Source organism: Mustela erminea, chromosome 4 (genome assembly GCF_009829155.1).
Source record: "Mustela erminea isolate mMusErm1 chromosome 4, mMusErm1.Pri, whole genome shotgun sequence".
In the NCBI taxonomy this organism is placed as follows: Eukaryota; Metazoa; Chordata; class Mammalia; order Carnivora; family Mustelidae; genus Mustela; species Mustela erminea.
In genome coordinates, this window is record NC_045617.1 from 119351729 (window position 1) to 119377642 (window position 25914).

A 25914-nucleotide genomic window follows, 5' to 3' on the forward strand; every position below is an offset into this window, starting at 1 on the left:
CTGGTATCCCGCTTCTATCCCACCCTGTATCTTATCACCATGACCTTAGCCTTTTTCTGTAGGGCCCTTCCTCCTCTCTTTCCCACGTCCCTGGCAATCGATGTCCTTCCCATCCAGCATGGTCTGGCAGCCTCCAGGCTCCCCAAGTTTGTGTTCTTGGACTCCTGGTGAGGATCACGCTGTACTCGAAGAGGTAGACAAACAAGTTTATTGAGGAGCTTATGCCCCTCCTCTGCCATAGCTGAAGAGAAGCACCCCAGCACTGGTTTGCTCTTCCTGGCGACCGTGATGGGGGCTGGCAGGCCAGGCCCCTAGATTTCTCCCTAGATTTCTTCAGTAATAGAGCATCTGATAGAGGAAACTGGTCAACTGCAGCCAGTCAGGGCCCCCTGCCTTGGGCCTGGGCTGCAGAAGGTGGAGGGGGTGCCAGCTTGACCCTCAGCTCCTCACTCCTGCGGCCCCAGGCACTCTCAGCTGTGAAGCCAAGCTATTACCCGACAGCGCAGGATGCCCAAGACTTCCTGGAGCCAGGAGCAGAAGGGTGCAGTCCTTTCTCTGTCAGAGCTGCCCACCAGCTTCCAGGCTTCCTGCATTTTCCAGGGGTCCAGCTTATGGGATGTCAGCAGGAATTTCCCATAGCAGCACCGGTCCAAGGGGTAGTGGGTGGCCCCAGCCAGCTTGACACAGTGGGTCGGGGTGAGGCCTCCTCGTCGGGCACTGACCCCCACAAAGACATCTTCCAGTGGCAGAGGGGGTGCCCGGCTGGCCACTTTCAGGATGAGCTGCACGGCAGAAGCTGAGAGCACATACCCCGTGCCAGAGGCATAGGGTGGAAAAGGGCCCCAGGTAGGAGGCCACTGCTCCTCGGATATCTGGTGCTTGTTCCCTGGTGTCCGAGAGGGGTGCACCCGCCAGTGCACGCGGCCCAGGTAGAGAAGAGGCACTGGCTGTCTCAAGATGGACCCCTCTTGCAAGTCTTCATCTCCAGACTCAACCTCTCTCAGAGGTGGCTCCTTGCCCTTCTCCCATTGTTCCCAACGGCCCCCTCGCCGAATCAGCTCTGACACCAGTTCGGGGACATTGACAAACACGTCATCATCCGTCTTGAGGATGTAGCGGGCCATGGAGCAGTGTTTGTTTGCCCAGTTGAGCCCACTGAGGGTCTTGAGAGTAAGGTTCCGGTAGGAGTCCCGGAAGGCCGCCTGCAAGATGTCCCCCTGGGCCGCTGCCTCCTGCACCAGATTGATGTGGGGTTCCCTGGTAGGATGCCACAAGCCTGGCTCTCCCAGCAGAAAGAGAGTCTGCACCCTGAGCCCCCGGGCCTCACGAAGCCCACCCCACGAAGCCCGAATGGCATTTCTTTGGTTCAAGTTCTCTGGGGCTGTGCACACAAGGATGAGCAGAAAGGGTGGGGCGCCGGGACCCCCGCACGCCTCTTCATTGGGGATCAGGAGGCGAGGCAGGGCCAGGGGCGGCCCTGGAGAGGCTGGAGCCGGGCTCAGGGAGGCCAGCGAGAGGCTCAGCAGCTCCTCCCCGATGCCCGAGGGCCCGAAGAGGGTCCAGATAATCACCAGCAGCAGGGCGGCAAGGAGAAGGCGCCGGAAGAGGCTGAGGGGCATGGTGTGGGGTAATCAGAAGCGACCTGGAGAGAAAGAGGAGGGCTGTTAGTGAGCGGACGCCGCAGGTCCCAGTGACTGGAGTCTAACCGGCCACGCCTGGGATGGAGCGGGCGGCTGGTGCGCGCGGCCAGCACCAGCAGGGAAGAGCGCCGAGATCCGGGAGGCGGTGGGGGTAAAGGGGGCACAGCCGGAACCGCGGAGAGGTTACCTTGTCGGGGCCCCGCCGCCCCAAAGCTCCGCTCCATGGTGGGGTGTCCCTGCAGCGCCAGGAGCCCCTCCCCCGCCCGCGGTGGCGGCTGGGTCCCGCCCCCCTCCCTGGGAGGGTGTAGCGCTGCACGCACACCCGCCTCGCCGGAAGCTGCTCGGTAGCTTCGCGGCTGCGGCGGACGAAACACGGCAGACCGAGCCCCGGAGGCGCGGGCTCGGCGCGAGCCGGCGGGAGCGGAATTCGGAGAAGTGTGCCTCAGTCGCTGAGGCGAACGCCGGGCGGGGGCAGCCGCGGCCAACTTCCTGAACCACACACGCGACCCCCCGCTACGCTGCGGACCCCAGCTCTTCCGGGTCAACGATTTAGAGGATTTCATCCCTACCGGTAGTCCACAACTTCCCGGCCTCTGCGCGCCTACGCACCCCCGTATTTTTAAAAGAAACCCAGGGGCGGTCAAGACCTGAAAATACTACCCGAACCATCAACTGGCTAGGCTCAAGATACCCACTTCTCGCTAACCCCCGAGGGGCCTTGGTTGTCTTTAAACTGCCTTAGTATCCCCGTCTGGGGTCTGTGTGTGTGTGCTTTATCTACGTCTTTCGTTAGAGGGCGGGCACCACAGGGTTGCCTCAGGTAGGGCAGGGAGTGGCACTACCACTGGGCATTGCTTTAGCCCAGGGGTAGGGAGGTGGAGCTGGTTTGGATACGCCGAGGGAGCCATCAACCAAGAGTAAAACCACCCACAGGGCCCAGCGAGGCAGCTTTCCCTAGCAGGGTCCCCAGAAGAATGCAGAGCATCACACAGAAGGAAGCCTTAGATGTATAAACTATTTTATTAACAGACAAGGCCTACAGATTTATTTCTTCTTGGACACACCCACGGTGCGGCCCCGGCGCCCTGTGGTCTTGGTGTGCTGGCCTCGGACACGAAGTCTGCAGGTGAGAAAACAGAAGGGTCACAGGTTACACAGTGCAAAGGAAATGTCTGGAAAGAGAAGGCAGAGCATGACAAATCTCTGCAACTCTAGGGGCAGAGAGTTGACTCCCACCCCTACTCACCCCCAAAAGTGGCGCAGCCCTCTGTGGGCCCTGATCTTCTTTAGTCTCTCCAGGTCTTCACGGAGTTTGTTGTCCAGGCCATTGGCCAGAACCTGGATTTAGAAGAGAGGGTGAGGAATATTTTACCCACAGACCTCCTACAACTAATTCTAACTGGACACCCTGCCATCTCAATACACACCTGGCTGTACTTTCCATCCTTCACATCCTTTTGTCTGTTCAAAAACCAGTCTGGGATCTTATATTGGCGAGGGTTCTGCATAATGGTGATCACACGTTCCACCTGGCAGACAGGACAAAGGTCAGATACAGAGGACTACCCTTCGATGGCAGGCCCAACCCACTGCCCCCCTTCCTTGTCCTCACCTCATCCTCAGTGAGCTCTCCGGCTCTCTTGGTGAGATCGATGTCTGCTTTCCTCAACACCACATGAGCGTATCTTCGCCCCACACCCTAAAGAGAGGTTTTGGAAATTTGGGATTGAGTCTGAGTTTTTTTGGGTTCCCTTTAATAGTGGGGCTCCACTATTCAAAAAGCACACAAAGGTCAGCAACCACCCAGTGCATTATTACTTTTCTAGATACAAAACCTAACCAATAAATGGGAGGAAAATAATTTTTTTCCCCAGGGACAGGCCTGAGAAAAAGAATCTTTTCACAATGTTCAGCATTTATAGCTGTCAAAGACACTGCAGCAGCACCCAAGAGCAGTACCTTCTAGTCTCTGCCTTGTGGAGAACCAAAGGGTTGGTTCTCTCAAAGCTAACAGAGCACCAATAGCAACACTAGGGGCTTCTGGATTAACATGGTTGGATCAAGAGGTAGGACTGTGGTGCTCTGGGTCTATAAGGGTCCTAATTCTTTGGGCAGTTCACCCCATCACAACGTTCAGTTTCTCAAGATCACAAACTTGAATTTTGTCAGTGCCCACAGATGACCAGGCCTCAGGGAGCTAAGGGCCCAAACCAAACTGAAAAGACCCAATGCTTACACTGGTAGCACTGTATCAACACCAACACCAGTACTCCTTGGCACCTGAACTCATGAAGCAAACATGTGAATAGTGAAGGATGATGGACTGGGTTGACTAGTGCCCAACCCCCACCACATATGTCTAACTACAATCCCAGAATGTGACCTTATTTAGAAATACGGCCATTCCAAATATAATTTATGAAAATGAGGTTACACGAGATTAAGGCAGGCCCTGAATCCAATATAAAAAGAGAGGACTGGGACGCCTGGGTGGCTCAGTTGGTTAAGCAGCTGCCTTCGGCTCAGGTCATGATCCCAGCGTCCTGGGATCGAGTCCCACATCCGGCTCCTTGCTCCGCAGGGAGCCTGCTTCTCCCTCTGACTCTGCCTTCCACTCTGTCTGCCTGTGCTCGCTCTCTGACAAATAAATAAATAAAATCTTAAAAAAAAAGAAAAAGAGGACATGGTGCGCCTGGGTGGCTCAGTGGGTTAAAGCCTCTGCCTTCAGCTCAGGTCATGATCCCAGTGTCCTGGGATCAAGCCCCACATGAGGATCTCTGCCTATTTGTGATCTCTGTCAAATAAATAAATAAATAAATAAAGTCTTAAAAAAAAAAAATAGAGAGAGAAGGGGGACAAAGTCAAGGCCAAGTGATAGTAGGAGTGACACAGCTAAGGAAAACAAAGGAGTCCTAGCAACCACCAGAAGACAGGATTCCTAGAGCCTTCAGAGAAGCATGGCTCTGCTGACACCTTGATTTTGGATGTTTGGCCTCCACAACTATGGGAGTTAAGTTTTCATTGTTTTAAGCCAACAAGTCTGTGGTGACTGTTCTCAGTAACCCCACAAAATGCAGAGAGGTGTTTTGCTCTCTGTAAGAAGTGATCTAGAGGAGCACCTAGATCAGTTAAATGTCTACCTTCAACTCAGGTGGTTATCTTCTGGTCCTATGATCAATACGACATAGGGCCCCCTGACCATCTGGGAGACTGCTTTTCTCTCTCCCTCTGCGCCCTACCCCGCCATTTGTGTATGCTCTTGCTCATTATCAATATTGTTTAAAAAAAAAAAAAAGTGACCTAGAAAATCACGTTATCACATGGACTCAGAAGAGATTAAGGTCTTGGAAGCCTGCTTCTCCCTCTTCCATCCTCCTACTTGGGTTCCCTCTCTTACATGTCTGTCAAATGACTAAGTAAAATCTAAAACAAAAAAATTAAACAAAACCCCCACAACTGTCCCCAGCAGAAGAAATTAAGGTATAAATCTCTCTCAAATTTTAGTATTTATAGTTAACAGTTATGCCTGAGATTTACTTTTAAATGATAGGGAAGAATATAGATGAAACAAGAGTCCAAATTTTTGCTATGATATTTCACAGGGGTAATTTTCTTCCTTCTAACTTCCTAATGTAGAAATTTTTCCATAAAAAATTTTTAAAGAGTTGCTGTAAGCTTTTTTTTAAAAAAAGTAGGCTCCAATCTGTACCCCAGTGTTTATAGCAGCAATGGCCACGGTCTCCAAACTGTGGAAAGAACCAAGGTGCCCTGCAGCGGACGAATGGGTAAGGAAGATGTGGTCCATATACACTATGGAGTATTATGTCTCCATCAGAAAGGATGAATAGCCAACTTTTGTATCAACATGGACGGGACTGAGATTATACTGAGTGAAATAAGTCAGGCAGGCAGAGTCAATTATCATATGGTTTCACTTATTTGTAGAGCATAACAAATAACATGGAGGACATAGGGAGATGGAGAGAAGGGAGTTGAGGGAAACTGGAATGGGAGCTAAACCATGAGACACTATGGACTGTGAAAAACCACCTGGGGGTTTTGAAGGGGCGGGGGGTGGGACGTTAGGGGAGCCAGGTGGTGGTTATTATGGAGGGCACGTATTGCATGGGTGTGGTGCAAAAATCAATGAATACTGTTTTGCTGAAAAGAAATAAAAAATAAAATAAAAATTACTGTATTAAATTTAAAATAAAATAAAGCTTAGAAAAAAAAGTCGGCTCCATTCCCAGCATGGAGTCCAATGAGGTGGGGGGTGGGGCTTGAATTCATGACTCTTGAGACTAAGGCTTGAATTGAGATGAAGGGAAAAGATGCTTAACTGACACATACACCCAAGTGCCCCTGGCCAAATTTTTGATAGCCCTGTTTGCAGGCTGGTATTGACTAGCCAACTTTCTACATTAGATCCCTTTTCTCTTCCAAGGAGACCACCCCTGTGTTCTCCATCCAGAAGAGTTAAGTATAGTCAGGGGACCATCACTCATTATTTGTTGTCCAAGGGCCTAGAACATATGAGTTGACACCAACTTAATCTTGGAAAGTATTTAACAGTGTTACTCACGGGACAGGACACAAATTCCTTCTGAGCAAGGCCAGTGCCCAGGAGGTTCCTCCCAGTGATTACACCCAATCCCAACCCCTTCCTCCCAGGTTTCCAAATAACCTACAGTATCACCCTGATTTAGAGGAAGGGCAGAAGACCAGCCAACCTTAAAGAATATCCTTAGTAAAAGTCTACAAGTAGAAACAAAACAATTAGGAAGGGATCATGGCATAGAGTAATTTTATAGGGTCTGTATTACCTCTCAATATCCTCTTCTGCTGCCAACATCCACTCCATTCTTCATCCTTCTCCAGCCAATTAATCCCACTTACCACTTCTTTAGCCACATCTTTGGAAAAAATCCTTCCCCATACCCAGATCCCCACACCATACTTTCTTCCACTTTCCAAGTATTACCCCTCCATTCTGGACCGCCTCCTTTTTAAGCTTAGTTCTCTTACCAGAGAAAGAGCTAGCTGCATTTGCTAGCTATCCACACAATTAGCAAAAATCTCTGTATCATCTATCTCTAATAATAACCTTTCCCAGTGATAAGCAAAGTATCACGATCCCTAAGAGACTTACTACAAAGTTCACAAAGTACCTTAAAGTCCTTTTTAAGTGGACTACAAATTGTTTTAAGTGGACTACAAAGGCTATGGCACATACTTAAAAAAAAGTAAATACAAAACCAGTTAAGAGGCAAAGAGAAAGGGTTTAACACAAGGATCCCCTTAACCATGACCATCTTTTATACAAGCACACCTTGTTTAACTGCACTGTGCAGATATCCTGGTTTGTTTACAAGCTGAAAGCTTGTGGCAAATCCTGTGTCAAACAAGTCTATCAATGCCATTTTTCCAACAGCATTTGCTCTCTTGTGCCTGTGTCACATTTTGGTAATTCTCACAGTATTTCAAACCTTTTTATTATGATGTTACAGTGAGATGTGATCATGATTCCTTGAAAGCTCATGATGATTCACATTTTTCAGCAATATTTTTAAATTAAGGTATGTACCTTTTAAAAAAAAAACACTACACATTAAATATTAATTACAGTGTAAATATAACTTGCATGCACACTGGGAAACCAAAACATTCGACTCACTTTATTACCTGGAACTGAACCTGCCATATAAACTTTTGAGATAAGCTCGTCTGTATTCACTATCCCACTTAAGCTTCACAGCAACCCTTAAAAAGGTACCAGTAGATTTTACCTAGTTTCATGTAATTAACAAAAGGAAGCAATCTTTTTATTTACCATTTAGGAACAAACGAAAGCTGTACCTCCTGCAATATAACATGAAAAACTGAAAAGAATCTGATCTTGTCAACCAAACAAGGATATACTGCTTTGATGGAGTAAGTTATCTATGCAATATTTATGTTTTTTAAAAATTCTTTGAAACCAGGCTACAGTATCCCTGGGTCCATTCCCTTACACTGCATGAGCATCTATGATGTGCCAGAAGCTGGGGACTATGAACAAGACAGGACTGTCCCTCCCCCAACGGTGTCCACATACTGGCAAAAAACACATTCAGCCATATCCACAATTACACGGACAAACAAAAAAACGGTAGAATAATATCCCCAACTGGAAGGCCAGTTCGTTAGGTTGGTGAAAAGAAAACACACCCAAGCTTGTGCTCATCGACCTAATACATACAATGAGCCAAATATTGGTTCCCATCAACTGGAAATGCATTTTATCACTTCTGACATTGGAATAAATGCCCCGCTCACCATGTAGTAGTGTTACCCCTTCCACTTCCCAATTATAGGTTTCTTCACACTTGGCAATCTTTTGGCATTTCCACCCCCTCCATGTACAATTACACAATTTCTAAGGGCCTAAAAATTTCACAGGAAGGGTTACTATTATGATGCATTGCTATAGGGGCAGAAACCAAACTTAGAATGAACCTCACAAGACGACCATGGCTGATGGTCCAATAAATTCTAGCGAATTCTAGTAGAGGAGACAACCCACTCCCCATTCCCTAGGAGAGAAGTATCTTGGCCTGAACTGACTGGCTTTCATTACTTACCTTTTAAGGAAAATGTGTAAGTGGTTAAGGGAAATAGAGTCACTCTTTTAACCATTCCTTTTTTTTTTTTTTTTTTTAAAGACTTTATTTGACACAGAGAGAGAGGGATCACAAGTAGGCAGTGAGGGGGAAGGAAGCAGGCTCCCCGCTGAAAAGAGAGCCCAATGCGGGGCTCCATCCCAGGACCCTGAGACCATGACCTGAACGGAAGGCAGAGGCTTAACCCACTGAGTCACCCAGGCACTCCACTTTTAACCATTCTTTATTTTACCCAGCAGCTAAGGTGATCTGGTTGGGACATGTTTCCTCAACCTTGCCTCACTTACAGCTGTCTTAACACACCCAGTTTCATTTTTGTGCTCCATTCCTTACCCTACTTTACCTTAATTGCAGTGATGGCGAAGGCTATTTTCCGCCGCCCATCGATATTAGTGTTGAGTACTCGCAAAATGTGCTGGAACTTCTCAGGGATCACTAGAGACTGACAGAGACAAGGTGAGAAATCAGGCACGGTGAACTGCCATCAGACAGGAACGTCAAGCTTATCATACGGGGGAAACAACCCACACCCCCTCAACTTGTTTTCTCACAACAAACTCCTCAATCCTGCACGCAGAACATAAAGTGTTCGGGCTCGGGAAAACGCAACCACTGCGAGGGGGCAAATTTTCCGCCCATTCCCAAGAGTACACTCTGAGTGGCGGAGACTTGAGGTCAGCATTCACGCCCAAGCCTTTTCGCGTTTCGAGCGCCCGGAGAGCCACTCTTTCTCTGGCCCACTCCCCAGACCTGGAGGTCTTCAGTCCTTCCTTCCCAGGGGTGTGTCTCAAAGATCCACACAGAAAGTTGCAAATCCCCAGAATAGGGTATTTCAAGTCCCCCAACAGCACACTTTCCGTAACACGGTTCCGATGTCGCGGGATCCCCGTACTGGTTACAGTCTTACCATGGCGGCGGCCTCAGCGGCGGCGTGTAAGCCTCCTGTGGAAGAGAGAACGGAAGTGACGTAGTGGCCTTATGTAGCCAGCAGGCGGAAAAGGCGGGGCTATCATGAGAAGCGCTTCCGGAAACCGCTGGTGCCAGAGCCAATTCCACTTCTGAGAATCTGGTCGCAACTTCCGGTGAGGTCTCTTTTTTTACAGTTCGTAAAATTCTTGAGAGAGAAAGCAGCAAAGGTTCCCGGGTGAGATTGTGCTTAAGACGTCCAATTCCCATTTGTAGCTGGGTGAAGTGTTTAAGCCGAAAAGGAAAGGCTAGAGTCAAACAACTTAATTCAAATATCTGGGAACGTTTTCGCGCCCTGCAAGATTCTCTAGGATTTGTTGGTCCCTGTGGGCCGGACTCACAGCGACTGACAGCTGCCGGAAGTGAGGCTGCGCGGAATGGCCGCTGCTGCGACCATGGCGGCAGCAGCCCGAGAGCTGATGCTGCGAGCCGGAGCCTCAGATATGGAGGAGGAGGAGGGCCCGCTGGTGAGAATGCGGGACTATTTCTCTTGCAGAGTCTTGTCCGATGGCCCTCGCGTCAGAAAGGACTGGGCTGGGTTTAGGCGCAAAGGTGGGGGCGCGGCTGATACTGGTGATGGCTACCTGTGTGGCTTTGCAGATTCCGAATTGGGATAGGGCCTGAGGCTGAGCGGGAATCAGAATGACCGAGAGTCAGGTACCAGGGGCATAATTTCAGTTAACTTCCAGATTTGGGGGCAGAATAAAGAAGCAGTGTAGTGTAAAAATTAAGAACATGACCTATAGTCAGATTGCCTGGGTTCTAATTCCACCTTTGCCTCTTGCACGCTGTGTGTCTTTGGGCAAGTTAGCCAACTTCTTTGTGTCATACTTTCCACGCTGTAAGATGAAGGAAATAAGACTTAACTGTGTAGATTATTGGTTATGATTAGATGAATGAGTGTATGAAAGATGGCACCTGGCACGCGGGGAAACGTTTTTAGCAGACATTTCTGGAAGGGCTGGTGATCCCTACAGGGATTGTGATGAAACACCTAAGATAGCAGGAGTCTGGGTATCCTGTATTCAGCTGTGAGCTTTGCTCTGTTCTCTACAACGCCTGATTTTCCTCATTGGGACACCTCTACTCTCTTGGTGGCATGAGAGTCTCTGTCATATTCCCTACCCAGAAGCTAGCAGATTGGGTACAATGTGAGACTCTTGGAATTTTTTGACTCGGTACCTATGTCTCCCAGTAAAAGCCCAGCCTGTTCCCACCTTTCTCCCACTCTCTAAAGGTTTGTGGATTATCCCATTATATTTGTTCTCTCTCTCTCTTCCTTGTCCTTTCCCATTAACTTGTCCCTCTCCAGGGGAGTGGTCCTGGTCTTCAGGAGCCGTTACAACTTGGAGAATTGGACATCTCTTCTGATGAATTCATTCTGGATGAAGTGGATGGTAAGTGATGGCACGAGGTGGATGCAGACTGCTTATGATTTGAGAGACTTGGTGGCTGGAAGTAGTAAGGCAGGGATTGGTGTACAGATGTTCATTTGGGGGAGAGAGCACTGTGGAGCTGGACCCTTATGATAAACTTCTATTTCCAGTTCACATTCAGGCAAATCTGGAGGATGAGTTAGTAAAGGAAGCTCTTAAAACGGTGAGGCTTTCTGCTATACTAATTTGCCCCCCCACTTACCTTCCCCTCAAAGAAGAAAAAAAGGAAACAGTTTCTCGCTTTTAAAATATTACCCTGGTGTCTCACCCTCTAGTCCTTTGTTATTCTGTCTCAGTGTCTCTTCACTGTGGCTTTCTCCTAACCTGTCATGTTTATGTTCTCTCAGGGTGTGGATCTCCGTCACTATTCAAAGCAGGTTGAGCTGGAGCTACAGCAGATAGAGCAGAAATCCATCCGGGATTGTATCCTCCAGTAGAGAAAAAGGGTGATGTTATTAAAATGGGGATTTTTGTGGAGCATGGTGCAGACAGCCCAGGGGGGCTGAAATCTTCTCTCTGAGGTTTCTGTCATTGCAGGGAAAAATTGGAGTGGTCCTGCAGGTCTGAGAATCTCCCAACTTTATGGTGAGGCCCCTTGACTTTTTGTGGGTCAGATATCCAAGAGAGTGAGAACATAGCATCTCTGCACAACCAGATCACAGCCTGCGATGCTGTTCTTGAGGTTAGTCACCATGACCTGTGACTCCTAATAACCATGAACCAGATCATGGTCTCTCCTGTCGTTCTTTAGGTCATCAGCCTCAGGTGGGGATAGTTAGATTCACTTTCAGGATGACCTCATCAGCCTTTTTTGGTTGTTACTGTCCTACTAATATTATTTGCCAGTGACCTTTGGGGTACCTCCTTACCTATCACCTGCTACCCTCTTGGACTGATACTGAAGACTTCATCAGTAAACTTAGGTGGCCCCTTTGCCCCTGGCAACTCTGTGGCACTCCAGCAACATCTTCTGTCCTCCCCCAGCGCATGGAGCAGATGTTGGGAGCTTTTCAGAGTGACCTCAGCTCTATCAGCAGTGAGATCCGGACGCTGCAGGAACAATCAGGAGCCATGAACATTCGGCTTCGAAACCGCCAGGCAGTTCGGGGAAAACTGGGGGAACTTGTTGATGGTCTGATAGTACCCTCTGCTCTGATCACGTGAGTCGTCAGTTGAAGAGTCACAATGTCTGTAGCGGGTACATGGGCTAGGGTGACCTCCTGTACTTACCACATCAGTTTCTGGCTTCAGGTCATCAGGTGCCTTCCAGAAACTTGATGGGTGGGTTGACAACTCAACCTTGATGCATGCTTTAGGCATCCAAGGTTAGGGATATCCAGGGTTGGGTGTTAAATTGGAGGTTTCAAGGCTTATGGGCATGGGACAGCAGGGAGGTTTCAGGAACAAGAAAATTTGTACACATATCCTGACTATATGATTAGTATAAGAGGGGAGAGGTGATAGTCTGGATAGAAGAGATGGGATTTGGGATTTAGCGATGTCCAGATCTTCCTCCTGACCCCCACCACCCAACCCTACTACCCAGGGCAATTCTGGAGGCGCCAGTGACAGAGCCTAGGTTCCTGGAGCAGCTGCAGGAGCTAGATGCCAAGGCAGCTGCAGTCCGAGAGCAGGAGGCTAGAGGGACAGCGGCCTGTGCCGACGTCAGAGGCATACTCGACCGGCTCCGGGTCAAGGTGAGGGGTGGGGATGATACCCTAGAGATTACTAGAACCAGCATCCCTGACACCTTCAACCTGGGTTTCCCTGGCAGTCCTCACTTAGCCCGTCCCCAAGAACTTCACCCTTCCTTACCTGGCAAAGCTCATCTTCATGTCTCTAGGTTCCCCTGAAAAATTTCGGAAATACTGAAGAGTTGTTCTCCACCCTCCATCCCCCTATATTTAACATGTGGCACTTGCCCCACTGTTTCTCAAAGTCAAAAGGTTGCAGCTTCATGCCCTGTATCTGGTCCCCCCCCCCCGTCTAGGCGGTGACGAAGATCCGAGAGTTCATCCTGCAGAAGATTTATTCCTTCAGAAAACCAATGACCAACTATCAGATCCCCCAGACAGCACTGCTGAAGTACAGGTCACTGCCCGAAGGAAGGGCTGGAGAGGCTCTTAAGTTGTTGAGCCCAGAGTAGTGTCTGCTTCGGTGGGGGGGGGGGGGGAGACTGACTTGTCCCTGGTGCCCACCCCACCCAGGTTCTTCTATCAGTTTCTGCTGGGTAATGAACGAGCAACAGCGAAGGAGATCAGGGATGAGTATGTGGAAACACTGAGCAAGATCTACCTGTCCTATTATCGCTCTTACCTGGGGCGGCTCATGAAGGTGCAGGTGAGGCCAGAGAGAGAGACCTTTGGAGGCACATGGGCTGGAAAGAGGGACCACCCCTGGTCAAGTCTGGGTGGTGGAAAAAATTTTTTATCACACTGTGGGAAGAGGCAGTTACCAGTTCTCTCTTTTCTTTTTTCCTAGTACGAGGAAGTCGCTGAGAAGGATGATCTAATGGGTGTAGAAGATACAGCCAAGAAAGATATCCTAGAGCTGAGAAGTCCACCTTCTAGTCCTTGACAGTGAGGGTGCCTCAAAGACACTGCTTTTTGCCTTTTTCTCTGGGACTGAAGCCTTCGAGAATGTGATAAAGTCTGTGGCCCCCCTCCCCAGAAAAAGGCACATGTCTTTTTGACACGTGATGTCAGGGAGGGTAGAAGGTCTCTGAAGCCTATTCCCAGGTGTCAGGGGGAGTGTGGCCCTGGTACTGGGAAGGAGGGACATCTAGGCTGTGTCTGGCTGGCTGTAGTCCCAGAAGGTACTGAGCCTCTGAGTCTGTCACGGTTGTGATCTTATTGTTTTCCCTGACTCTGACCCTTCACGATTCTTCTCGAAGCCTTCCCTCCGCAGCAGGAACACCATCTTCACCCTGGGGACCCGTGGTTCTGTCATCTCCCCCACTGAACTGGAAGCCCCCATCTTGGTGCCCCACACTGCCCAGCGGGGAGAACAGAGGGTAGGAGAGGGAACAAGAGTCTGTCGTGGGGGGACACTGAGCATGGATGGGGGAGACCAGATCTGTGGGCAAAACTTCCCGGCCTGCAGTCCCCTGTATCAGTCCCCTTAGAACTGGGAATGGCCTTCTTGGGTCACTCAGGTGTTCTGTGTTGTAAAGAGGCTTGAGACCATTGACTTCAGGACAGATAGAGGGAGAGCCTGGCTGAGGGGAGTGTCAAGAGGCAGGTTGGATGGCACAGTGACAGCAGGTGGGGGTGGGCTCTTCTCTTGTGCCCCTCATCGCCCTCCCCCCTTCAGTACCCATTCAGGTTGCTCCATCACAGCCTGCACTTGGGTTAGATGGGAAGGGCCTCCTGAGCTCTCATTACCCAGGCTCACTGATTTTTCCATTAATATCTATAGAGTCAGCATTGGGGTCCATCCCTTCTACTTCTCTTCTTCACCTCTCCCATCCTAGTATCCATTCGAGGCCCTCTTCCGCAGCCAGCACTACGCTCTCCTAGACAATTCCTGCCGTGAATACCTTTTCATCTGTGAATTCTTTGTTGTGTCTGGCTCGGCTGCGCATGACCTCTTCCATGCTGTCATGGGTCGCACACTCAGCATGACTCTGGTAAGATTCCCTAGCTCCTGTACTCTTGGATCCCTTTGTCTTCAGTCTTCTGCAGCACCCTAGTGGGGTCATAACTCTGGTGGTACTGAAACCAGGACCCCCTTGTTCTAAAATTTCTAAGCCTTGGACTCACAGAGTATATGAAACCCTCAAAGCTTGGGGGTCCCTGAGGCTACCCCTGCTATTCACCCACACCGAGGTAGTAGCATCTAAAAACTAAGGGTCCCCGAAGTGGTGCTCAGCCCTGACTTCTGCTGTGATGGGCTTGGGATCATGGATTCTGATGAGCGAGCAACAAGACTACCTGAGTGGCCCGGTGAACAGGGAAAGAGGGGGCATTTCCTGAGAGCTCACTCCCCTCCCTTCCAGTGCTGCATCCCCAGAGGAACACATGCATTTGTCTGTAGCCACTGGGAGCGACAGAGTAACAAACATCCTTTTCCAATACTCTGTCCCTGAATCATAGAAACACCTGGAGTCCTATCTCACAGACTGCTATGATGCCATTGCTGTTTTTCTCTGTATCCACATCGTCCTCCGGTTCCGCAACATTGCAGCGAAGAGGGATGTTCCTGCCCTGGACAGGTCACTGAGCTCTGGTCCTTGATGCCCCATTGTCCTTGAACCCTTGGTCTTACATGACCCTGCCCTGACCCTTGGGCTGCTACTGAGCCAACACCCTGACTCTTCCTCCTATTGATCTGCCTGGGGACAGTTCTGGTTTCTGACTCACCTTGTATACCAGTCCTGTCTCCCCCATCCCTCAGCTGTTAATTGGGTTCCCCCACAGAAACCTGCCACCGTTCCCCCACATTTCTTTAATTCCAGTTAGCTAACATACAGTGTTCTAGTTGGTTCAGGTGTATGATAACAGTGATTTGGCTATTCCGTGTGTCACCTAGTGCTCATCATGACCACCCCCCCCACACTTCTTGCCAGCTGATCTCTGATTCTGATTAAGCCTGCAGGTACTGGGAGCAGGTGCTTGCCTTGCTGTGGCCACGGTTTGAGCTGATCCTGGAGATGAATGTCCAGAGTGTCCGAAGCACTGACCCTCAGCGCCTCGGGGGGCTGGATACTCGGCCCCACTATGTGAGAGAGGGCGGGGTAACAAAAGGGCTCCTGAAAGGCAGGGTTCTTAGCTTTGCTGTGGGGGTTGGCCAGGTTCCCAGTTGTGCTATGGGCCTGGCTGGATCCTGGGGCACAATGTGTATGGGGGGCAGTCTAGGAGTGTGTGTGAAGTCAGGGTGAATCAGGCACCGTTGGTTAGCAGGATTGGGAGTGGGAGTCACAGAGGCTGAGTGGCCAGCTCCTAGGGACTTGGGCAGCTGTGTTGTTTGGGCCAGGGGGGCCAGTGTGATTTTCTTCCCACTTTCTCTCCCCCAGATTACACGCCGATACGCAGAGTTCTCATCTGCTCTTGTCAGCATCAATCAGACAATTCCCAATGAACGGACAATGCAGCTGCTGGGACAGCTACAGGTGAGCATGGGCAGGACAGACTTCCCAGTGGCAGGGCTGCCAAGGTGGCCTGGAGTGTGAGCAGGGCCATGTACTCCTGCCTCTTCGTGTCACCTCTTCCTTCTGGCTTTTCCAGGTGGAAGTGGAGAATTTTGTCCTCCGAGTGGCTGCTGAGTTCTCCTCAAGGAAGGAACAGCTTGTGTTTCTGATCAACAACTACGACATGATGCTGGGCGTGCTGATGGTACAGACGCCGCGTCTCCCTTCCTTCCTACCCAGAGGGTTTGGCTTCCCCCACTGCTCTGGTGGCTCTGGAAGGACAGAGATGGTGTTGGTCTTGTCCCATGTATTATTCTTGGTGTCTGGCCCGTTGCCCAGCCAAGTACAGTAAATGTGGCAGGAAGGGGATATCCTGAAGTGACGGGCTGCTTCTCCCCACACTTGAGATTTCCCTTTGTCCTCCCTTAGGAGCGGGCTGCAGATGACAGCAAGGAAGTTGAGAGTTTCCAGCAACTGCTCAATGCTCGGACGCAGGTAGGGGGGTGAGGAAGAGGAGAGGGACAGTCTTCTGTGCTATTTTCAGTCCTGTGTGTGTGTGTGTGTGTGTGTGTGTATGTAGGGAATGGCAGTTAAAGGGCTTCAGGTACACAGGATTGGAACTATTGGTCTGTTTTATTTTTTTTTGTTTTTTTTTTTAAATGATACACATGCCCCTGAAGCTCCTGCATACCTTGGCGATAACCAGCATCAAACAATGAGTTCTTCCTCAGCCTATTCATTTCCTTGCCTGTCATGCTTTTAAATCTCTCCTTGACCTAAATATTGTGTTTACCATGCTCTTGCTTTTAAAAACACAGCTTTAAGTATGGCAAAACAATAATAACTTAGTTTTATTTATTTACTTCTAAAGTTTTTATTATGTATTTATTTACTTTTTAAATTTTTTATTTATTTTTAAAATTTATTATTATTTTTTAATATTTCATTTATTTATTTGACAGAGAGAGAGATCATAAGCAGGCAGAGAGGCAGGCAGAAAGAGGGGGAAGCAGGCTCCTTGCTGCACAGAGAGCCCGATGCAGGGCTCAGTCCCAGGACCCCGAGATCATGACCTGAGTCAAAGGCAGAGGCTTAACCCATTGAGCTGCCCAACCACCCTTATTTACCTTTTTTTAAGTGGTCTCCATGTCCAACATGGGGCTCAAACTTGTGACCCCAATATCAAGAATCACAGGCTCTACCCACTGAGCCAGCCAGGCACCCCCATTTAGTTTTATTTTTGAGTGACATGAAAACAATCACAGGATTTTTTTCATGCATAGTTTTTCTTTTTTTCGTTTTAAAGATTTTTTATTTATTCATTTGATAGAGACACAGCAAGAGAATGAACACAAGCAGGGGGAGTGGGAAAGAGAGAAGCAGGCTTCCTGCCAGGCAGAGAGCTGAATGTGAGGCTCAATCCTAGGACCCTGGGATCGTGACCTGGGCTGAAGGCAGACTCTTAAAGACTGAGCCACCCAGGCGCCCCATCATGCATAGTTTTCCAACATGTTTTCCAATATTATATGTCATATTATGGTATATAATTCCAGCTTACTCCTTTTCACTTTATATAATTTTATGTTGTGTGAATATAATGTATTCTTCAGGTGGACCTTTGGATTATTTCTAGTTTTTTGTTTTGTTTTATTTATTTTCTTTTTAAAAAAGATTTATTTATTTATTTATTTGACAGAGATCACAAGTAGGCAGAGAGGTAGGCAGAGAGAGAGGAAGGGAAGCAGGCTCCCCACTGAGCAGAGAGCCTGATGTGGGGCTCGATCCCAGGACCCTGGCATCATGACCTGAGCCGAAGGCAGAGTCTTTAACCCACTGAGCCACCCGGGCAGCCCTATTTCTAGTTTTTTGCTACTGTGAGAATTGTTTTGTGAACAATTACATTTTTTAGTGTGTGTAGATGGAGATAAGTTTTATAAAAATTTCTCTTGGAAGTAGGCTTTTGCTTATTGCTTATAAGGGTTTGTCAGCATTCAGCTTTATGAGACACTGCCAAATTGTTTTCCTAAATGTGTACCAGTTTTTTTCCTTACCAGTGATGTGTAAGAATTCTCTCTGAGCAATATTTTCTCCAACGCATTAGTATTATCAGACTATCTTTGCCATTCTGCTAGGTATCTTGTTGGGGGTCTTGCATTTTCCTGATTACTAATGAGATTGAGCATCATTCCAAATGTTCAAAAGTCATACAAATTTTTCTTTTCCGTAAGATATCTGTCATAGCATTTGGCCTTTTTAAAATTGGGCTATTTGTGTATTTCTTTATGATTTATAAGAGTTTTTTGTATGTTCTACTTATGAAACCAATCTTTTGAGTATATAGGTTGCAGATATCTTTCAGTGCTTTATCTTTTTATTTATTTATTTATTTTTATGTTGTTTTCTGGTGGAAAAATTCTTAATATGATTGACTTTACTGATTTCTTCTTGATATTTCTGTCTCATTTAAGAAATCTCATATTATCACAAGGTCAGAAAAATATTATACTACATTTTCTTCTTAATGTTATAGAATTTTGCTTTTTTACACTTAAGCTCCTGGAATCGATTTTGAATATGATGTGAGTAGGAATCTAATTTAATATTTTATATATAGATTATGTTGGACACAGAACCATTTATAGGAAATCCCTCTCTTTCTCCCCTTGATCTGCAGTGTGCCTCTGTCATGTGAAAATCTATAAAGATATGTGTCTTGCCTCTGTTCTATTCCACTGATCAACTTGTCTGACCTGTAGCTTAGTTTTAGTTATTATGCCTTATAATTACTCAAATTCTACCTTTTTCAGGAGTCTCTTATTATTGGCCTCTTGATTTTTCATATAAATTTTATTGTGAGCTTATAAGTTTTTACATTGAAAAAACTTTAAGGATTTTGATTGGAAGTGCATTGATCAATTTGGATCAGTTTGGAAGAATGGATAGTTTATGATATTGAAAATTCTCATCCATGAGCATGGGCTTCCCATTTTTTAAGATACTCTGTAATGTTTGTTGATAACCTTTTATAATTTTCAGCACAAAGACATCACAAATCTTTTGTCAGAGTTATTCCTAGGCAGGTTCAATATGCAGATTTCATCCTCCTAGGAGTAAATAAAACTTCTCCAGTCCTTTGCCTTTAATTTCTTATATCTTTGATCTCATACTCTTCTACCTAGGATCTCTTTGACAGTGTTGAGCAGTTGAATAGAAGGGTTATAGGAAGAATTCCTATCTTGTTCCTGATTTTAAAAGGAATGCTTTCATCACTGCCCCATTAGGAGTAATGCTGCTGTGATTGTTTTCGTAGGTGCCTTGTATCTGATCAAGAAAATTCTTCTCAATCCCTAGTGTGCTAGGAGTTGTTACTATAGTTATTCCTATTAGAATAAATCCACATTTATTTAGGAATAATTACTAGGAATACTAGGAATTACTAGGAATAATTGCTACTTATTTTCTTTCTAATTGTTCACACTTTCTGATCTATTCTTTTGGAATTTGTCCTTTAAACTGTTGATACTTAAGTATTATCATTTTAGAGAGAAATTTTCTTGTTGCTTGAACCAATGCTATTGGTTTTTGTTTATCAACCATATAACTATCTACCTCCTTAATTTACTATTTCTAATAACATTTCTGGAGATTTGTATGTGTGTGTTTCTATGTAGGCATGACAATTTTAGTTCTAACTTTCTAATCCTTAAGCCTTTAATTTCTTATGTATTTATTCTCTTAACTGTCCTTGATGGTACCTCCAGCACAAAGTTGAATAGCTGAGTCGAAATGATGATGGTGAGAAACCTTCTCTTTTCCTAATTTTAAAAGGAATGCTTTCATCATTTCCCCAGTAAGAGGAATATTGTTGTTTTATAGCTACCCTTTCTCAGGTTAAGAAAATTCCTTTCAATCCCTAGTATGCCAGGAGTTATTACCTATCAGTAATTCATTTTTTAAAATTCAAGTATAATTAATATACAGTGTTATGTTAGCAGGTATACAATATGATGATTCAACAATTGTATACATTTCTTCAGTGCTCAAGATAAGTGTACTCTTAATCCCCTTTATCTATTTCACCCATCCTCCACCTACCTGCTCTGGCAACCACCAGTTTGTTCTCTGTATTTAAGAGATTTTTGGTTTGTCTCTCATTTTACTTTTTTTGTTTTGTTTCTTAAATTCCACACATAAGTGAAATCATGTGGTATTTGTCTTTCTCTGACTGACTTACTTCACTTAGCATAATACCTTTGAGATTCATCATGTCATTGCAAATGTCAAGATCTCATTTATTTTTATGGCTAATACTCCATTGTCTATCATACCACATCTTTGTTCATCCATCAACGGACATTTCGGCTGTTTCCATATCTTGGCTATTGCAAATAAGGCTGCAATAAACATGGGGTTGCATATGTCTTTTCAGATTAGTGTTTTTGTTTTCTTTGGGTCAATACTCAGTAATAGAATAACTGAGTCATATGGTCATTCTGTTTTTAATTTTTTGAGGAACCTCCATACTGTTTGCCACAGCGCCTGCACAGTTTGCTTTCCCGCTACCAGTGCTGAGGGTTCCTTTCCCTCCACATCCTCGCCAGCAGTTAGTACTCAATTCCTAGAATGCCAAGAGTTATTATTTATTAAAATCATTGAATTTTTAATTAGAGTGTGTTTTTCTGTAATAGTTGAGGTAATTATATGGTTTTTGTTCTTTATTAATTTTATGGTTTATGACTTACAGATTTTAGAATGTAAAATCATTCTGGATTTGGTCTAATTCATTTAGAATTTTTCCTTCTTTGTGCATAGGTGATATTGGCCATTGGCCATTCGTTTCTTGTAGTATCCTCATATGGTTTTGGTACCAAAGTCATAATGGCTTTTTAGTTGTATTGTTCACATTATCTACATCAAAATATCTACTGATTATTTTTGTGTATGCTTGGCTTATTAATAGTTGAGGGAGATGTATTGAAATTTATAGATTTGTCACTTTTTCAAAAAACTGCAGTTCTATCAACTTTTGCTTTATATAGTTTCCATTTATTTTATCTAAATTCCTAAAAGGTTAGAATCCTTAGATCTTACTGGTGACTTGAATCTTTTCCTTTTTTTTAAGATTTATTTTTTTGTGGGGCACCTGGGTGGCTCAGTGGGTTAAGGCCTCTGCCTTCGGCTTGGGTCATGATCTCACGGTCCTGGGATCAAGCCTCACATCTGGCTCTCTGCTCAGCGGGGAGCCTGCTTCCCCCTCTCTCTCTGCCTGCCTCTCTGCCTACTTGTGATCTCTGTCAAATAAATTTTAAAAATCTTAAAAAAAAAAGATTTATTTTTTTGTTTTGAGAGAGAGAGTGAGAGCGCACAAGCAGGAGGGGCAGAGGGAGAAGGAGAGAGAATCTCAAGCAGATTACACGCTAAGTGCGGAGCCAGCTGCAGGGCTTGATCTCACCACCCTGAGCTCACGACCTGAGCCAGAGTCAAGAGTAGGATGTTTTCTTTTTTCTTTCTTTTTTTTTTTTTTTAAGAGTTGGATGTTAACCAACTGTGCCACCCAGGCGGCCCTGCTATCTTAAGTGTTCTGTTTGTCCTGTGTGTGTTGTACCTTTTGCCTTTGTTTTTCTTACTACGTGTTTTTTTTCTATTTGGATTTCGTATTCCCTTCTTCTAGAATTTGCCCTTTAACTTCTTTGCATATTTAGCTTAGCATTTAAACTTAATATTTAACTGCTCTCCCAAGCAATACTTAGACTTTAAAACATTGGAAATACTTTAGTGCTCCAGTTGTTCCTCCCCCTTCTGCCTTCTGTGCTAATTACTGACCGGTATTTTATTTCTGTTCTATTTGTTTAAGATTTTATTTATTTATTTGAAAAAGAGAGTAGCATAGTGGACCCCCTCAGGTGCCATCACAGATCTTCAATCAGTAACTACTGATTTATTTCATCTCTGTCAGCACCCATTGCTCATCCTCCTGTGCCTGCCCCCCAGTTTTTTTTTTTTTTTAAGATTTTATTAATTTGACAGAGAAAGAGCACAAGCAGAGGGAGGGGCAGAGGGAGAGGGAGAAGTAGGCTCCCTGCTGAGCAGGGAGTCTGACGTGGGGCTCAATCTCAGGACCCTGGGATCATGACCTGAGCCAAAGGCCGACGCTTAAAGGACTGAGCCACCCATGCTCCCCACCCCCATTTATTTTGAATTAAATCTTCAATTCAATTAAATCTTCAATCTTACATTGTCACTTCCATCTGTATCAGAATGTGTTTTAAAAACCACAACATAGGGGCACCTGGGTGGCTCAGTGGGTTAAAGCCTCTGCCTTCAGCTCAGGTCATGATCCCAGAGTCCTGGGATCGAGTCCCGCATCAGGCTCTCTGCTCAGTGGGGAGCCTGCTTCCCCCTCTCTCTCTGCCTGCCTCTCTGCCTACTTGTGATCTCGGTCTGTCAAATAAATAAAGAATATATTTAAAAAAAATAAAAATAAAAAATAAAAACCACAAGATAATATTACAACTTTAAAAAATATCTCACTTAAAAGAGCTAGTGCTCAGATTTCCCCAGTTATCCCTTAAATGATTTTTTATGGTTCAAATCAGCACCCACGTATGGTCCATACATATGTCTTTATAATCTATAGAGTGCATCTTTGCTCCCCTTGTCTGCAATTTATCTGTGGAAGAAACTGAGTCACCGAGTCATTTGTCATGTAGAATAAAGTACAGTCTGGATTTTTTTTTTCTAAAGATTTTATTTATTTATTTGACAGAGAGAGAAATTACAAGCAGGCAGAGAGGCAGGCAGAGAGAGAGGAGGAAGCAGGCTCCCTGCTGAGCAGAGAGCCCGATGCGGGACTTGATCCCAGGACCCTGGGATCATGACCTGAGCTGAAGGCAGCGGCTTAACCCACTGAGCCACCCAGGCACCCCTACAGTCTGGATTTTGCGGATCACATTCCGTGATGTGGTTAAATGCTGTTTCTTTTTTCTAATTAATGTGTGGTTAGAGGGAAAGGCTTGATCAGATTGCAGTTAGGGTCTTTATTTTCCAGGATAATTGAGAGCTAGTGGTGTGTACTTCCATCAGGGGCACAGAATGTCTTCTTGGCTCCTTTTCTGTCAGTAGCCATCAGTGCTCACTGCCCACATCCCATGAATTAGATTTCCATACTTAGTGTCATCATTCTTCAGGTATTTCTAATATGCTGTTTAACCTATTGACTTCTTAAAGTTAAAAACATTTAAAATTTTTAAGTCCTTTCTTAAAAATTTAATTTTGTTTCACGTCTGTCCATTCCTAATCTTGTTGAGTCATCATCTTTGTGTCTAATTTTTAATTCCCTGAATGTTTCATACAGAATGTACAACCGCTATGTATCTGACAGTTCTGATGTTGGCAGTCTTTGGAGGTCTAAGTCCATTGCTTAATGTCTCCTGCCTTCATAGTAGTTTCCTTTCTTATGGGTCTGACAATCTTTGAGATCATTGCTTTTTTTTTTTTTTAATTTAAAGATTTTATTTATTTATTTGACAGACAGAGGTCACAAGTAGGCAGAGAGGCAGGCAGAGAGACAGAGGAGGAAGCAGACTCCCCACTGAGCAGAGAGCCCAATGTGGGGCTCGATCCCAGGACCGTGGTGGGATCATGACCTGAACCAAAGGCAGAGGCTTTAACCCACTGACCCACCCAGGCGCCCCTCATTGCTTGGTTTTAATCAGGGGGAGTCATATGGACCTAAGATGGGATTAAGGATATTTTTTCTGTCGAGAGGATTTGCCTCTGCTTATGCGGTAGCTGAGAGATGCAGTCCACCGCCACCTACATCAGCACGCCTTTGAGGCTCTTGTGAGAGAACCAGGCACTGCTTCTCTACCTGAGTCTGGCATCAGGCTCGGTTTCCAGATAGCAGAGTTGCCATGGCCACTTGCCTTCTGGCGGCCCTGCTTTGCCCAGCTTCCCACCCCTTTGGTTTTGGCCCTGATCCCACTTTCTCATTACTCTGCACCCAGCCCAAGTTTAGTTTTTTGGCTTTTGTTTTTGAAGCGGGGGTAGTCCTTGGAGATTTCCCTACCTCTTGTGAGACCAGTGGTGTCTTAAAGTATATAATTTGCTTTGGGAGTATTCTGGAACCTGGTCAGTCATGATGCCACAAGTGGGAAAATCTGTTGACACCAGGACACTTGACTGTGTGTGTGTGTGTTTATTTCTACAGGAATTCATTGAAGAGTTATTGTCTCCCCCTTTTGGGGGTCTGGTGGCATTTGTGAAGGAAGCTGAGGCTTTGATTGAGCGTGGACAGGCTGAGCGACTTCGAGGAGAAGAAGGTATGAGGATGATGTGGTAGTGGTGGAGTCAGTGGTAGGGGGAGTGGAAAAGAAAAATGAGAGGATGCAGATTCCACGGTGGGGTGCGTAGAGCAGGCATATGGGGTCGGGTGGTGAGGAGGGCTGTGCCTTGCGGAGGACTTAGGGGTCAAAGATCACCTAGCCAAGTCCTCCTCTGACACCCTCTCTTTTCCTCCTGCCATCAGCCCGGGTTACTCAGCTGATCCGTGGCTTTGGTAGTTCCTGGAAATCATCAGTGGAGTCTCTGAGTCAGGATGTAATGCGGAGTTTCACCAACTTCAGAAATGGAACCAGTATTATCCAGGTGACTTGCAGCTCCCAGGCCTCCCTCCTCCCACCCCCAACCCCCGTTACTAGTGGTTTTCCCTGGGCTCAGCATCGTCCGGGTGACCCTTGATCTTCAGTATCCAGCATGCCTAAAGTTCTGGATGAGCCCTAGCCAGATTCCCAACGTCATCTCTAGCACCACCCCACAGCTTGACTCTTGCATGACTTTGTCTGCCCAGGGAGCTTTGACCCAGCTGATCCAGCTCTATCATCGCTTCCACCGGGTGCTCTCTCAGCCCCAGCTCCGTGCTCTGCCTGCCCGGGCTGAGCTCATCAACATTCATCACCTTATGGTGGAGCTCAAGAAGCACAAGCCCAACTTCTGATGTGCCGGACCCTGGGACCCAATGGCCTTCTCTAATGGACTTCTGGACCCTGTCCCAGCCTCTTCGTCACCTGGGGTTTTCTAACCAGTTTTCCGCGTGCCTCCCAGGTCCTTGACATGCCTCACCCTGCCTTCATTCTCTGGACCCTGCCTCATGAGGATAAGCTGGATCCCCTTGTTTTTAGGCTCCCAGGACCACTTCCCCCCGGGTTCCAAAACAGTCTTTATCATTTTCCCAATTTCATCACTCTTCCCCCCCACACACCCAGATTCTCTTCCCCCAGTAAAACCTTCAGTGTCTCAGTCTCTGGTTTACTCAACTCTTGTCACCATGTCCTGAGGCACAGAGCCTCAACTCTTGGACTTGATGGCAAGGCAAGTCATTGATTTTTTTCTTCTACTCAGTGATTTCTTTTCTGTAGCTTTTTGACCTAAGATCTCAGAAACTTGAACACTAACCAATCCGATTCCTCTTGGCTTGAAAGTTACTCCAAGGCCAGTCGGCAGAAAACAATAAATATTTAATATAACACTCTTCTCCCATCTCCTTCCTCCCTCCCTCCTGGTCCTTGAGGGGGGGCCCCATTTCTGCTCCAGGGTCACCTTTCTGCTGTGGCTACCTCCTGGGCTTACCTGCTGGTGAGTGTCCAGAAGGGAGAGGTACAGAAAGTAACCTTTAACCTAAAGTAACCTTTAACCTCTGCCTGCTTCAGGGCAAAGAAGTGGCTGCGTTGGTTTTAGGGAGGGGACTAGTTCATGAGTAACCAGCCTGATGGAGGAATTTATGGCAAGTGCCTCAAAATAAAAATAAATTATATGCACACACATATATATATACTGCTATCTTGGCTCCCCAACACGGGCTTTCCTTGCATCCCTACCCCCAAGCTGACCCTGGGACTGTCCCCTCTCCTTCAACATCAGCTCTTAGTTCCTTTGGTTGTGGCTGGCACCACCCTTGCAGGGGTAGGGCAGGGGCAATGGTAGGACAGGTTTCCAGAGTGCCTATTTCATACATTTCTGTGTTTAACTTGGAGCACCTGTACACTTCATTTGAACTCAGACTCTACACCCGAGAGACACGGAGGCGC

At 46.5% G+C, this 25914-nt stretch overlaps 3 protein-coding genes across 6 annotated transcripts; 1 reads left to right on the top strand and 2 right to left on the bottom strand.

Annotated features, from left to right (window-relative positions):
- Positions 1-10: 10 nt before the first annotated feature.
- Positions 11-2155, bottom strand: B3GALT4 (beta-1,3-galactosyltransferase 4). The gene is made up of 2 exons (XM_032340671.1): positions 1828-2155; positions 11-1642 (listed from the first exon to the last, which is right to left on the bottom strand). Exon 2 carries the CDS (start codon positions 1617-1619, stop codon positions 471-473), a length of 1149 nt encoding a protein of 382 aa, XP_032196562.1. The 5' UTR covers positions 1620-1642; positions 1828-2155; the 3' UTR covers positions 11-470.
- A 486-nt stretch (positions 2156-2641) lies between these two features.
- RPS18 (ribosomal protein S18) lies at positions 2642-9306 on the bottom strand. The gene is made up of 6 exons (XM_032340673.1): positions 9207-9306; positions 8643-8741; positions 3253-3339; positions 3068-3169; positions 2887-2978; positions 2642-2760 (listed from the first exon to the last, which is right to left on the bottom strand). The coding sequence occupies exons 1-6, from the start codon at positions 9207-9209 to the stop codon at positions 2685-2687; spliced, it is 459 nt and encodes a 152-aa protein (XP_032196564.1). The 5' UTR covers positions 9210-9306; the 3' UTR covers positions 2642-2684.
- Positions 9307-9371: 65 nt separating this feature from the next.
- Positions 9372-25644, top strand: VPS52 (VPS52 subunit of GARP complex). 4 transcript variants are annotated; one of them, XM_032340648.1, is made up of 20 exons: positions 9372-9732; positions 10578-10662; positions 10812-10864; positions 11049-11124; positions 11316-11383; positions 11686-11861; positions 12248-12398; positions 12692-12792; positions 12909-13041; positions 13183-13240; positions 13581-13714; positions 14174-14329; positions 14796-14914; positions 15298-15436; positions 15716-15811; positions 15927-16034; positions 16259-16324; positions 24039-24150; positions 24357-24475; positions 24678-25644. In XM_032340648.1, the coding sequence occupies exons 1-20, from the start codon at positions 9643-9645 to the stop codon at positions 24822-24824; spliced, it is 2187 nt and encodes a 728-aa protein (XP_032196539.1). In that variant the 5' UTR covers positions 9372-9642; the 3' UTR covers positions 24825-25644. The 4 variants fall into 4 exon arrangements, with proteins under 4 accessions (XP_032196539.1, XP_032196540.1, XP_032196541.1 ...); XM_032340649.1 differs by having other exon boundaries at positions 9373-9732; positions 15298-15421; XM_032340650.1 differs by lacking the exon at positions 10812-10864 and having other exon boundaries at positions 9373-9732.
- The last annotated feature ends 270 nt before the right edge of the window (positions 25645-25914 follow it).